Source organism: Pundamilia nyererei, unplaced genomic scaffold (genome assembly GCF_000239375.1).
Source record: "Pundamilia nyererei isolate P.nyererei 1_Seehausen unplaced genomic scaffold, PunNye1.0 scaffold00001, whole genome shotgun sequence".
Taxonomy (NCBI): Eukaryota; Metazoa; Chordata; class Actinopteri; order Cichliformes; family Cichlidae; genus Pundamilia; species Pundamilia nyererei.
In genome coordinates this window covers 9941268-9956281 of record NW_005187402.1, presented here as the reverse complement: position 1 = coordinate 9956281, position 15014 = coordinate 9941268, and the positions used below count along the sequence as shown (strand labels likewise).

The following is a 15014-nucleotide window of genomic DNA, read 5'->3' as shown; positions in this document are numbered from 1 at the left end:
TATATATATATCAATCAAACACAACAGAGAGCTGACAAGTTAGTAGTACAGGGTACCATTTATAATTGGATATAAATATTTACTATAACTGTTTTAAAGTGCTTCTAAATCATAATGATTCACAATCAGTACCTTTAACAGCAATAATCACGTCAGTTTATAGTATATATTTCACAGTGTAACTTGTCATTTATCAGAAACCACAAGCATAACATAACAGACAAAAGTAGCACATTTAGTACAAAAGAAATTGGAAATTTTGGTATTGGAGATATTTTAATAAAAGCATACTTGCAGTTTAGGAGCCATGCAGAGACCATGCTACAGATCGCTGTTTAAAAAGAACATTGTTTAGTAGACATGGAAGACTTTGACTCACTTCAAGTGAAAGTTCAGCAAAACTTTTATTTTAACACTGTAAAAATAATAAACTTGAGTAGTTAGTCTGTGATCTTTAGATGTGGTAGAAAGTCTTCTAATTCAAATTCCTTCCTGAGGTTAGGGAGCACGCAGATGGGAGACTAAAGAAGCTATGAGAGGAAAGAAAAACCACATCATCATTTATCCAAACAAGCATCAGTCAGTAAAGGTCATGTGACAAATTCAACAACACTGCACATGTTGATTAAAAAGAAATCATGTTGCTGGGTTTCCTGCTGCTGCCACTCACTGATATAAAAATAAAACAAGCAACACTGTTAAATAAATCAAAATCATCAGATGTGTTTTGGGCATGGCACGACACAACAGCTACAATATGAAATGCTTTGAGTGAACCAAAGGGCTCATGCGATGGAAGTCCCAAAGCACTGAGGCATTCTGATGGAAATGGGTTCAGGTGACACACAAACCAATGCTCTATTCTGTTTCCCATCATCTCTCTTTATTTAAATGTAAATGAAGACAAAGAAATTGTGTTCATTTCCATATTCACTGTCAGTAAATTTAATCATGTTCTTCATAACGCTGCACAGAACACTGCTTAGGCAATTGAAAGATATCACCTGAGAAAAACAACAATTAAAAAAGATCAGTATATTCATATACATTACAAAGCATCTTGTGAATAAATGTATTAATATATACGTAAAAAGATTATTCAATATTCATTTTTTAATATAAAGTTCTGTTAGTGTCTCATTGAAAACCAGAGACTTAAATTTACAACTGAAGATGAACATACATTCTTGTCAAGAACATAAAACTACACAAGTTACATGTTATGAAAAACGTCCATTGATTTATTATTATGTGTTTAGCACAATCAGCATATGAAACTTAAATACACTGAACAAGGCTCCCTTTCTCATCCGTAAGATCGTTTTTCCCATGCTGATGGCACAAACATTCCTGGTTTCCACTGATGTTTGATCCATAAATCAACTGAAAGGGGAAAAGAAATATGACAAAATATGGCAAAAGAAAAAAAGGATGACGGATCTGAAATATGGCAGGAATCAAAAGTAAATAGTGAATGAATTGGAATGCAAGATTTTTTTTCTGTTGAAATATGCTGGCAGCTCAGCTCCCATTACTGACAGTTTAACATTTAAATCACATTTACTAACAAATATCCCAGAGAGACATTTAGCTGTGTGACAAGTCTAAGGTTTCTACTGTCTCTGAGTCAAACACTGACAGCTTAACTCTTTATACACCAACAATGGCTATACACACTCACCAGCCACATTATTAGGTACACCTGTTCAGCTGCTCATTATTGCAAAATAACCCAAAATTGGACAATAGGAAATGGAAAATGTTGCCTGGTGTGATGAATCTTGATTTGTGCTGCAAAATTTGGATGGCAGAATCAGAATGAAGGCTGCTGGTGGTGTGGGGGATATTTTCTTACCACAATTTAGGACTCTTCTTATCTAGGCATTATTTAAACACCACAGCCTAACTGAATATGGTTGCTGACCATGACTATCTCTGTATGACGAGAGTACCCATCATCTGATGGCTCTTTTTAGGAGGATAACTGATTTCTTGAACATGACAATGAGTTAGTAAGTACAAAACCTCAGCACAATACCCCTGTACTATGGCCTCCATAGTCACCAGGTCTCAATCCAATAGAGCACATTGGGGATGTAGTGGAATGGGAAATCCACATTGTGGATGTATACAGTGGTCCCTCGTTTATCGCAGGAGTTACGTTCTAAAAATAACCTGCGATAGGTGAAATCCGTGAAGTAGCCAACTTTATTATTTACAAATATTATAGATGTTTTAAGGCTGTAAAACCCCTCACTACGCACTTTATTCACTTCTCTGAGGCAGGCATGAACATTTTCACACTTTTCTCTCTTGTTTAAACATTCTCACAGTTCAAACCTTTGTAGAAAAATAAGTCCAGTATTATAGAATTAAACCAAAGATCAAACCCTAATTTCCGGTCCAGAACAGAACAGAATAGAGCAGCTGTGAGAGAATTTAACAGAATCAATTCAATTTAATTCAGTGTAATTCAATCATACGGAAGTGGAGGAAGCAAGAAGAATGAGTTGAGTAAAGTTTGACTTATCTGACTGTTTTGTTTTGCTTAATGCGCCTTATAATCCAAAAAATACAGTAACTTCTACCTTTCTTTAGCATGTCCAGAAGTGCAACTTTTTGTGCGATGGTTAGCATCTTCCTCTGCCCTTTGGGTGCTACCGCAGGTGCCTTTGACAGTGCAAAAAGTTTTGTCGACATTGTTGTGTTTGTTGGGGAGAAAACTTCCAAACATACAGTACAGCACTTCAGAGTCACGCTGCTAGCGATCGAAGATTTATGTAAATTTGACAAGCTAAACGCATTCTGTACTGTACAGGAGACACAACATGGAAGAGATTGATTGACAATGATCTACAGCCAATCAGGACACAGAACACAATGTGCTGTAAAAAAATAAAAATAAAAATTAAAAAAAGCATGCAAAATTGCATGGAAAAAAAATCTGCGAAACAGCGAGGCCGTGAAAGGTGAACCGCGTTATAGCGAGGGACCACTATAGCTGACAAATCTGCGGGAGCTGGGTGATGCTAGTATGTCAATATGGACCAGAGGAACCTCTGAGGAATGTTTCTAACACCCTGTTGAATCTGTACCATGACAAATTAAGATGGTTTTTTGAAGTAAAAAGGGAGGTCAAGCTGGTACTAGCAATGTGTACCTAATGAAGTGCTCAGTGAGTGTATTTAAAAAAACAACAACAACAACAACCAGACTTTTTGGTTAGACAGTGACTTTAAATACTTTCCACTTGCAATCTTACCTTAAAGCTTCAGCTCACTCTTGTCTACAGTAAGATTTTTACAAAAATTTCCTCATCTTTCATATGACATATTTAAAGGATTATTTTATAAATCCCTTTGTGTATATGCTTAGTGTACGAAGCTGTTAATTTTGAAATGCATAAATTGCTTTTTCAAAAACAGTGTTATAAGAATAGCAGGAAGAATTATTAAAACATTAAAATACCTGAAATCTCTTCATCCACCTCACATGTAATTATACTGGCTAAACGCCTCGTAAAATTTTACTGTCTGGAATACTGAAGCCCTTACCATTAATAGTAAATGTTTCCAAGAAACTCTGCTCACTCAGTTCTTTTCATTTTTCTATTTTACTGACTATTAAGACAGCTTTGGTGCGCTGTGTTTTACAAGGCTGATGCCAGGATCAAGCTGCATTTAAAGCATACGCAACATCATGATTACAGCTCTTTGCGGGATGTATGAGTATCATCTGTGCTCTGCATGGCCTGAGCATCGGTGAGACCAGTCCAATGTAAACAGAACTGTCCCTGCCCGAGATACAGTCTGGCAGGTCAGCCTGCAGAGACATAAGCATCAGGCTGTGTCATCCAAGCTGTGACCCTTCCTACAGCGTCTGGGCACACAGTGTCAGTCTGAATCTGTCCCCGTATCCTTTTCTGAGCCAACATAGCCTCCGGGAAGATAACACTATCTCGTTAATCACGTTCTACTGCTCCCCCTTTTCCAAAAAACACCACAAAGACTGACCTCCATGATATGGAAGGTCAGTGAATATAATGTAGATTGACAATGGTTATCCATAAATAGCTTGATCTCATGGTATTACTCATTGACTGTATTAACAGTTCTGCTGACAATCAGTGTGTGAATTAAGCAACCAGCACAAGGTAAATACAAACACATTAACTTACTTCTTCTTGTCTTTGTCCTTTTTGAATGGCTGCTGTGAGCAACCTTGGAGTGCCTGTCCCATCAGTGTCTCTGCTGCAACCTTCCTCCTATTGAAGGCATTCATCTCCTCCTCCAGCTCTCGTCTTTTCTCCTCCAGATTCTTCTTTTCTTCTTGGTGCATACGCTTGAGCTGCTCAAACCTCTCATGAAGCTACAGGTGATGATAATGTATATACACAAAGCAATGTCATACAAGCCAAATATGAGATATGATCACACAGGAGTTCTTTTAGGACTTTGTTAATCCTCACCTCTTTTTCTTTCTCTTTCAGCTCAGCTTCTGTCTCCTTCACTTTGTTGACAAACATCTGTCTCATTTCTTCTTCTTTGCGCTGCAGCTCCACAAGAAATTCCTTCCTCTTGGCTTCGTACGTCTGCTGCAGGCTGAAGATCAGGGTAAAGTCAATAATATGCTCACTTTACTGCCCTATAACTTCACACTTCGTTGAGCCATAAAATCTGTAGAGCAAACGCTGTAATGTTAACTACAGCTAGCAGAACTCATCCAGAAAAATGCTCTGCAATAGTAAAAAATAATAATAAACAAGCAATATTTTAACTCAACATTCAAAATTAGAAAACAAAACACACCAAATTATAAAACATTTTAACTGTGATACAGAGGGATTAATAGTTTTCAAGTCACATTCTTTATCTAAATCTCCTTAAAACGTTGACTTTAATGTGCTGTTTATGAATAATCCAAGTTATTTGCACATTTTTAACCTCATAAGAAAGCTAGAGTTTTGTTTTGGGGTTTTTTTTTTTGATAAAGTAAATTGCCCAGATGCATTTGCATCACTGCTTTCCCTAATTTCACCTGAACGACTGGCTGTCAGTGCCTGTGTCCTTGAAGCCCATCTCTTCCAGCTTGCAGCGACGGTACAGCTCATAGTGACGAGCGTGCGTTTGCTCCCGGAGATCCTCCATGTTCACACGCAGCACCATCTCCCTCAGCTTCACAAAATCACAATGCTTTTCGTTTTCCACTGAAAAGAAAAACTGGTCTTTTAATTGCTCATAAAATCCATCATGTTTATACCTAAAATAAATAAAAAAATAAAAAAAACTGGATTTGAGCAGCAGGCATCTGACTAAACAGCTCCCTCATGATGACTGCCAAACCATTTCAGCAGACTCACCCTCCACAGATCCCCAAGGGTACAGCCTTCCTTTCACCATCTTATTTCCTACTTTCACGTCGTCTACGCTTCCAACCACAGCAAACGGCAGAAGAGTCTGTGACAAAGAGTACTGATAATGTTAGAATATGGAGCTATTAATAATGCTGCGTCATATCCAGGATCCTAATATGCCATTATGCATTATATAATGTTTCTAAAAATACTGTTTCCTCACCAATGAACATCTATTTTCAAATGGCATGACAAAGTTGATTATCCTTACATGTGATTATCAGCATAATATTAGGTAGCTTAAAAAAGAGAGAGCAAGTATGCAGATTAACCGATGACTACAACTAAGCATTAAAAAAGCATTAGGTACCAAATCCACGGTGCACATGTTTTTATGTTTATCTGTTTTTAGGACTCACATTCATAGAGGAGTTGATCTCTGCAACAGCCTCATCCTCTGTGGGAAACTGATATATCTGGACTCCATTGCTGACCAGCTCACTCATAACCTTGATCTTTAACTTTTCTAGCTCATTCCTGGACACAGTGTCTGCCTTCGCAATCACGGGGATGATGTTCACCTGAAGATAACCAGAAGATAAGTCATGGACTGAGTAATAACTGCTGAAATACACATAGCTTGGATCTCCTTTCACCTTGCTGTCCAGTTTCTTCATCGTGACGAGATCGAGGGACTTCAGAGAATGTCCGTTGGGGGCGATGAAATACAGGCAGATGTGGATCCTCGTGTCGTGGTAGTTAAACAGGGAGCGCTTTATTTTTAGCTCCTCTTCAAGAAACTTCGCAAACTGGGCATCGATATACTCAAGAATGGGTTTGTAGCTGCAGTAAAAAAAAAAAAACATTACATGCATGAACATTCAACTTCATGTTGTTCAACAGACATATCGGTAACCATGGTAAAAACTCTGTACACAGCCAAGCATGTTAGATGCGTACACTTCCTGCTGATGGAGCACTCAAACAGCAATTGAAACCACATTTGCTCTATCACTCACTCCCGGGTTCCCTTTCTTCCACTCCAATTAAAATGCCAGCAGCGGGGCAGAGCTGGCTCTCGATTTTACAATCAGAAATTGTTTCAGCATAAGAGAAAAATGGCAAAGTGATTCAGGGTTGGCACTGATCTATCAGGTTTATAGTGTAACCTCTGTGAATTTTCAAAGGTTTTCTTTGATTTCTAAACTGTTTCTTCCTCTTTAAAAATAAAATAAAAGTCATTTTAACTAAAAGTCCATCATCACATCCATCAGCAACCTGTACCTCTGTTCTTTGTTGATCTGGTCTCCAAACCCTACAGTGTGTACTACAGTCAGCTTGAGGTTGACATTGCTCTCCCGCAGTTCATACGTGTGCGGGCGCAGCTCCACCATTTGCCCATAGTGGCTGGCTTCCTCATTTTCAAATGTTGTATTGAAAAGAGTGTTCATCAATGTGGACTTGCCGATCCCGGTCTCACCTTAAAAACAGACAGAAAAACAAGGAGCGAAAATTACAGATGAAGCAGAATGAGTGCATGTGAATTTCAAATGAACTCTTGTTATGGTTACAGGACTAAGTTTGAAGCTCCTCCTGGGTTCAGACATACCCACACAGAGGATGTTGAAGCAGAATCCCTGTGCAGATGCTTTGCTGACCAGCTGATCTGGAAGGCTGTCAAACCCCACATGGCCACCGAGCTCCAGAGTTCGCTTCTCTTCATTCTGAGAAATTACAATGAAAACAAAACCATATTCATCCTATGCTAGTAAATATCCAACAAAATAAAACAGTGACTGGAATGGTGAGCTTAAAAGGTCCATCTGTCACATCCCATCCACACACACTCTGCTCTTAGGCTTAAAAGCATCTTTTGCAAATGAGGTCATCTCTCTCTCTCCCTCTTCCAATTAACACACTGAACAGTCCCATCTATAAAAAGGAACTATCCAAATAGTGAACCAAATTCCAGTTAGCACTGATGTCACGTTAAATGTATCATATGCTTCGTGTGTTATGAAATGGAGTAGATTAGAGTGTTTTTTCATGATTTCATTGGCTTCAAGTGTAATTCAGTATTCATAGTAAAAATGAATTAATTACACACAAAAAACGACATACACAAGCTGCTCTGTATATACCAAACTCCCTGGGACTGTTTTGCAGCATACTTTAGACGTTATAGCAGCTAAACTTTGGTACAGCTTCCCTCAGCCCTCAGGTACAAAAATAAAGATATTATTATTATTATTGAACATTTAAATCATCAACAAATATTTGTTTGATGAATTATTTTTAAAACTGGCGCTTATAAGTAACTTACTGACAATCATATCAGTGAACCTAGTATATGTAGCCAGAGACTCAAGCTGATAAACTCACTCAGAATTCCCAGCTTGAGCTTTGGGTATTGCGAGTTTGTATATAGTAGCCCAAACTATATGCAGTAGGATGAATGATGCTACAGCCTGGTAAGTTGGCAGTGAGAGACTGTTCCTCCAATACCAGATTCACCCTGGGAGCCTGGCATCTTGCAAAAAGGCTCAACATGAGCACCAGGATGTGTTTCAACACAACAATCCTCTGCTTCTCCCTCACATCTCTCTCTCACACACACCCACCCACACAAAGAGCTCTTTATGTGGATGTTATTTCACAGGATGGGAGGATATCCAAGCTGCTGGCTGCCCTGGTACCCCCCAAGCTCCCCTCCACAAACACTACATTAACTTGAACTCTTCCATCCTTTACAACATAGACAGGAAACTAAATTCCAGGTATGTGAGGTGAGCCATGATAGGATTTAATTAACGCATGTCATTACCCTGAATTACATGTCTGGCTGAAACATGCTGACATGTTTTTGCTGAGCAATATGATGCTGACGGTTGAGGAGCTGGTAGCTACCACTTACTACTACTTATGTTTATCCTCTTAACTCAGTCTCTCAGTCATTGCTGGCCTGGTCTTCAACCACATGCTAATTTCGTGCTGTTAATTCAGCACCAGTGCACACCTGTCAGAGGTGCTGACACGGTGAACAGGAAAGTACTGACACACAGCAGGGCTCCGTGCTGTTTCGTCCAAGACAGCGCGCCTGGATGCTGAAGTGCGCGCTTTCCGCACGTCTCCGAGGACCAGCTCCTCAAAACGGAGCGACGAAGCATTTCTCCGCTGAATCAACCATCTTCATCGCGATTCATTACACATAACGAGCTTTCCTCATCACCGCAGCCCTCCTGCTGCAATCCCCGCACACATCACGTTGCTCTTATTTACACCCGAATGTAAGAAACCGTTTGCTAGCTCAATGCTGCTCTTCTAAAAACCGCTCGTCACCGCTGCAGGCCGGCAGACAGCCCACCGTCGTACTTACCGCAAAAGCATCCACCTCGCTGGTCGCCATCGTCACAAGTGGCTGTGTGCAGGAATTATGAGTGTTCAGCGCGACCTGCACTCCATCCACATCACACACAGACTCACACTGCTCTCAATATGGCTACTTGAAGGCAACACCCCCTCGGTGCTGGAGGATGATATTACACCAGCTCGAAATATACTAAACTACACCGAGATAGTTGCTTTTGATGAGATTTTACGCGAAATTACGATAATAACTGCAACGACTGCCACGGAAAACCTCAACAACCTGGTTCACAATGGGAGCACTTTTTAACTATGATTTGTAATTATTTTCAATGGAAATGAAAATTGTACAATTTATTTATTAGAGGGAGTTTTTTCTGCCGCTTTCCAATATTCATCCAGTTTTCTGACTTGAAAACCTGTACTACGTAATTGTCAAGGTTTATATGTTTACACTAAACAGTAATATCTGGCCCAGAAAGTGTTTTTATATACGATTATGATTATGAAATTTCAGTGGGGTTACAGCAGAGTACAGAGCCTATAAAGAAAATGAACGACACAGTAGGACCGTGGGAAAATGTATGCATTTAATACCTGTTCACGTTGCTTTTTCTATTTAATGCTACTTAAATATTTATTTGATAACCATGGTTGAAAATGTAATTTTGCAGAGAAAATATATAATTAAAGGAAAGACTAACCGTGTAAAAAATGCAAAATATTTTAAATAGGCGTCCGTGACCAGCTACAACATGCAGACAGCTTTTTTATTTCCAGTTCTCGTGTATTTATTAATTTCGTTTTTCAATGTAATTTAATTTATAAGCCCTCAATGATGAAATATTTGAGAAATTTTATATATTTGTGGTATGTAAGTGTAACCCCGTATAATATACACACACACACACACACATACATACATACACACACATCTTAAATTAAGCTAAACTCGTGTACTCCGTAAATAAATACTACGCTGATAAAGAAAAAAATACAGAAGATTTAAGCTTTTATATGAATCCACTGATCACGGCAGGGTCAGCCCTGCACACAGTCCTTTTAACTGGGAGGGCCGCAATAACATACGGGTGGATTTATTTGGAGAGGCGCCGGAAGCAGCAGGTTGGTGCAGGACAGCAGAGAGGGGAGCAGGCAGTGCGGGATTATCCTTTGGGCTCTACTTAAACCATCCGCTATATCTTTTCATATTTTTGCGCCGGCGGGACAACATGGATCTGACCCAAGAGTCCATTTTGTCCTTTTTACTAGAGCACGGAGGCAAAGTAAAGAACTCGGAACTGCTAAACTATTTCAGACTCCGCATCAACTGCAGCGATCCCGCGGAAAAGCAGCACAATAGAGAGCTTTTCAAGAAGCTGGTGAACAGCGTCGCTGTGGTCAAACAGATCGACGAGGTGAAGTTTGTGGTGGTGAAGAAAAGGTACCAGGACTTTATTAAAGAGGCGGCACAGGATGTGTCGCAGAAACTGCAGATGGATGAGAGCTTCTCCAGCCAAAACACGAGTTTTTCCTGCACATCTCCAGACCGAGCCGAGCCAGCCAGGACTGACTCAGATATAGAAAACAATAATGTAGGCGACGCCTCAAACTTTAATCCCAGTTCTAACACCGATGTAAAACACATGTCCCTGTGGGAAATGCAGAAAAAGAGTGTGTTATCTGGAAACGTGAGTATCGAGGATACGACCACTGTTAAGATCCTGAATATCTCCGGAGATCAGGCGAGCAGAGCGGGGAAATCTGGAGCTGTGTTCGCTGTCATAGCTGTGAAATCTCCAGGGAGAGACTGTGCAGCAGCAGCACTGGACGGATCACACTCCCGAGTGCATCAGCAGATAACTTTAGACAAACCAATTAATTCGAGTGCAAAAGTTTCTACACGACCAGCACCAACTTCAAACGCAAACTTTTCCGCTTGCAAGGGTATATCCAGAGAAATCCAAAGTAAGATGGTCACACACACAGATGACACACACCCACGAGTTTTACCAGAGGTGAGGGCGCCAAACAAGACCACAAGACAAGCAGATGATGCCAGGTACTCAGAGTCTGTGCCTTTGGAGCGACTGGCTCATGAGTGGTTGGTGAAGTGTGCAGCTGGGATGTGGGGACATATATATGCTTTGCTGCTGCAGGACACTGGTTTAGCCCAGAGGAAAGACTTCATGTCAGGGTTCACAGCACTTCACTGGGCTGCTAAAGACGGCAGCAGCGAAATGATACGCAAACTCATGGACATCCCCAGGAAACGCGGCATCCATGTAAACGTCAACACCAAAGCACATGGAGGCTACACGCCTTTGCACATCGCTGCCATACATGGGCACACTGAGGTCATGGTTCTGCTTGTGCAAAGATACAGAGCCAATGTAAACGAAAGAGACAATGATGGCAAAAAGGCCTTTTACTACCTGGGCAAAGGTGCTCCGGCTGAGGTCAGAGCACTTCTGGGAATGAAGCAGAATTTGAAAGCAGAAGATATAGAGAAGTACAGAGAGCAGACGAAAGGCTTCAACACAATCAGTAAACTGTTTCAGCCTCATGGGAAGAAACAAAAGACTAAGTTTGCTCATGACTGGTAAGAAGTATCACAAAACAAGCTGTGACATGAACTATTAAACCTGAAGGAGATAACACTGTTTATACTTGACACCTTATTAAGGCTTTACATATCTTACAGTCTTTCACTGAATTACAGAGGAGTACTTACTGTATTTTGTATGGCACTGCACAGTGCGGTTTTTTAAAATTATTAATGGTATTTATAATTATCATTGTTTATCTTAAATTTCATGTAAACTGATGTGTTATTTTTCTCACTGATTAACACCACAATGTGTATAGTCATGCATATTTTCATTACCTAATGTGTAGTAAATATTTACAGGTCACTTCTCGATTCCTGACTTTTCAAAGTATGAGGAAATAGAAAAATAGATTGCACCTCCCTACTTCTTGGGAAATAGTAACTGTCAACTCATCAACCTGTAATACATTGGTCTAGTATGCTCATTGCTTTTGTGGGCTGCTGATCACATTTACAATCACTTTTATCATCCACATGAAATCAGTTAGCTTTGTCAAAGGAAAAGGAAACATTCAGTATAGCTGAAGAAACAAATAAAGTTAGGTTTTAACATATTCAACATCTCAGTGTTAGTACATGCAAAGAGTGTGGAATAAAAGCAAAGCAAAGCAGGAAAGAAACTAGTTGGGGTAGTGCAGTGTTTGCATTATACACTTTTTGTCAACAGTTTGTACTGTAAGAGGAGGACACTGTTCTGTGGGATAAGCAGTATCAGCCAAAGCTCTAAAACATACTGCAATAAAAACTGTATTCAAAAGCTAATGAGCAAGGAACACTAACTTTATTAACATTTAATTGCATTGAATTTAATACCTTCAACACAATGAAGTGGAAAAAGCCTTTGCAATATTTTATCTGAGCCATAAATAACTAAACCTAAACTTATTAAAACATATGTCCTTGTTTAGACATGACTGACTAAACATAAATCTTTTTTCAAGACCAGCTATGCATCAAAACATCATTTTGAGATTAAATAACCTCATTTGTTACTTAGCTGACCCAGTCTGAAAACAAGTTTGGGTCTAAAAGGCACTTGGACAATAAAGCCGTATTCAGAGCAGTGCCAGAACAATGTCCTTTGTGTTGTTATTTAGGAAAAGAAGCTGCTTACATAAAGACAAAGGACAGCTCCACTCATAGAAACTGTGTCATGTGATTATAAAAGGAAATCTCCCACAGAAAGGTTTCCTATGTCCCATGATCCAAGCAAAATTTCTAAACATCAAAGTTTTTCTAGGGTAACTATGTTAGATCCTGTTAAGAAAAATGTTTTGTTTTTATATACTTTATATACTAACTGCACTTGCTGTAAATAAACTGATTTTATTTGCTTCAGTACTTGTAGTAAACTGGGGCAAAGTTATAACTAAAGCTCTGAAATGGTCCCTTGAGTTCATAGTTACACTCCAGAGAACACCAGTACAAAAAGCTGTAGTGTGGTGCCATAATTATATGATGTGCCACAAGCGTGGTGTTTGAGAACAAAGTTAGGGATCACAGTTTTTACAATAAACAGAAATCTGTGGGAACACTATAAAAACCAGTGGCTGCAACGTGCCAATCAAGGACAAACCAATTTGTGAGTGGAGACTGTGATATTCTGGACTGATAGTGATACTAACGTTTAAAATAACAATATACCCAATGAAGATATTTAATCACAAATTTAAAATCACCAACTCCATACACAAAGACCCCAGCTGGAACTTGAACCAGACACCATGAATTAACCATGCTAACCGTTGCACCACCATACCACCCCTATAATTTTATCCATCCATACATTTTCACTACTATTTTTTCCAGTTTACCTATTGCAGGATCAACAACTAGAGCAAGTTAATCATTCACAATCCCGTTTATACCGACAGCCAGTTTTTTGGATTAAGTTATTGGACTGTGGAGGAAGCTGGAGTACTAGGAGAGAACATGCAATCCCTACATTTAAAGGTACAGTGTGTAAAATCCCACTGCTAGATGTCAGTAGATTGTAGTCAATTGAGTTCTGATTTCTTACCCCTCCTAATTCTAATGTATAATCCTAGCTACAGTGTATGGCAGCCAAGAGAGAGTGAAACATTACATTTAGACTGCTCTATAACAGCCATAGCCAGCTCCTTTGCATTTCTGTACAAAAACATTTTTCTACACACTATATTTTAACATTTTTGAATAATATCACCCCAGAAAAAAAATGCAGCATTTTACATTTTTACCCCTAAGTCCACTCAAAATACTCTGGCTGACGTTCATCTGTAGTAAGTGTAGGCTGTCAGTCCACTGTTTACGTTAGCAATATGCTGGGTGCATACATTTATTCTGGAGGAGGCTTTGTGAAGGGAGTCCGAAATGAGTCAATGAGCCAGTAAAACTCACTTCTGTTAGATGACACTGATATTGAGGATATTCTGAACTTCTCTGCTGCTAAGCACCGCTATATCTACCAGTATATCTAACATTGTTGGACACTGATGCTTAGTGAATAAACTCTCACGCAAAATGAGAATGTAACCAAACTGTTTTTCAGAGGCAAGGTGTGATTTTCAGGACACTCGAGCCTAACATAAACTGGCATAATGTTAGCTAATATCAGCTATTGTTGATGTTTAGATCCCAAAGATAATGGAAATAACAATACAAATTAGTCATCTGGCACAGTATGTCAGGTCCAATGGTGAGAAGCTGTTCAGTAAACATAAACCCACACTTCTGTAGTGATGACATGACAAAACATACTGTCACATTTGACGAGCTTTTCCCAGAGAGCTGATGGAGGAAATAAACAGTTACTGTCAAAAACTACACACATTTGTCTGGGACATGGTCCAGATTGGTTATTTCAAACTCACCACATAAAACTGTTGGCAGCCTTTTCAAGCTGTCCAAATAAAATGGTGTAAAAAGAAATAAAGGAAAAATGTACAAGGAAGCTGGCAAAAAGTAAATTTTGTTTGTATGTCTTGTTTATGTTCTTTATAGCATAATACTGTACTGTTCTCAAACTTGTTTAATTATTAAGTTGAGTTATCTCTTACCGTGTTAATGGGAACCAATGGTTCCTGCTGGGATCCCATTTCCCTGAAACATACAGAATACCCTTAATAACACGTTCGTCTTTGCAGTTAAGTTTAAAATAGCAGTTAAGTTTAACTGCTTAACTGCTTAACTGCTTAAGCTTGCTAGCGCCTAGCAGACAGCATACGCTTACATAAAACGGTCGGTTGATACTTCCAATAAATAATTAGCCAACTATATATTTCTTGACAATTTTTTGTTTTAGGTTAGGTTTGCTTTAGGTTTTTCGCTTAAACTTAAAACATAAGAACAAGAGTGTCGCCGGAAGTTTGGAGGGACCTCTTCAAAATAAAAACATTGCCATACCAACATGTTTGGTTTTTGCTAGCTTAAATTCTTCCTTACCCATGCTGCGAAAACTCAGTTGAGTTTTTTTCTATATTAGATATAGATATAAAATAAATCTATGTTATAAAATGAGGTAAATAAAAATGTTGAAACAAGCATTTAAACAAACAAGAAACCCATCAGAAATACATAAACAATAAAATGATAAATGATGCAGCAGATATAGCTGTACAGTGGTATTTTTATTATTAGGTGGAAGCACTAACAAGGCGTGTTTATATATGTTTATATATGTTTTCTTTTCCTTTCCTAGGATTT

The 15014-nt window shown here is 39.0% G+C and overlaps 1 protein-coding gene across 5 annotated transcripts; it reads right to left on the bottom strand.

The window, feature by feature from the left end:
- Positions 1–44: 44 nt before the first annotated feature.
- On the bottom strand, positions 45–14719 carry septin8 (septin-8-A). 5 transcript variants are annotated; one of them, XM_005719781.1, is made up of 11 exons: positions 14715–14719; positions 14369–14411; positions 6963–7077; positions 6638–6833; positions 6010–6196; positions 5773–5934; positions 5360–5456; positions 5038–5206; positions 4469–4601; positions 4178–4368; positions 45–530 (listed from the first exon to the last, which is right to left on the bottom strand). In XM_005719781.1, the coding sequence occupies exons 2-11, from the start codon at positions 14405–14407 to the stop codon at positions 476–478; spliced, it is 1344 nt and encodes a 447-aa protein (XP_005719838.1). In that variant the 5' UTR covers positions 14408–14411; positions 14715–14719; the 3' UTR covers positions 45–475. The 5 variants fall into 5 exon arrangements, with proteins under 5 accessions (XP_005719838.1, XP_005719836.1, XP_005719837.1 ...); XM_005719779.2 differs by lacking the exon at positions 14715–14719 and adding an exon at positions 14542–14705; XM_005719783.2 differs by lacking the exons at positions 45–530; positions 14715–14719 and adding exons at positions 918–1383; positions 14542–14705.
- Positions 14720–15014: the final 295 nt, after the last annotated feature.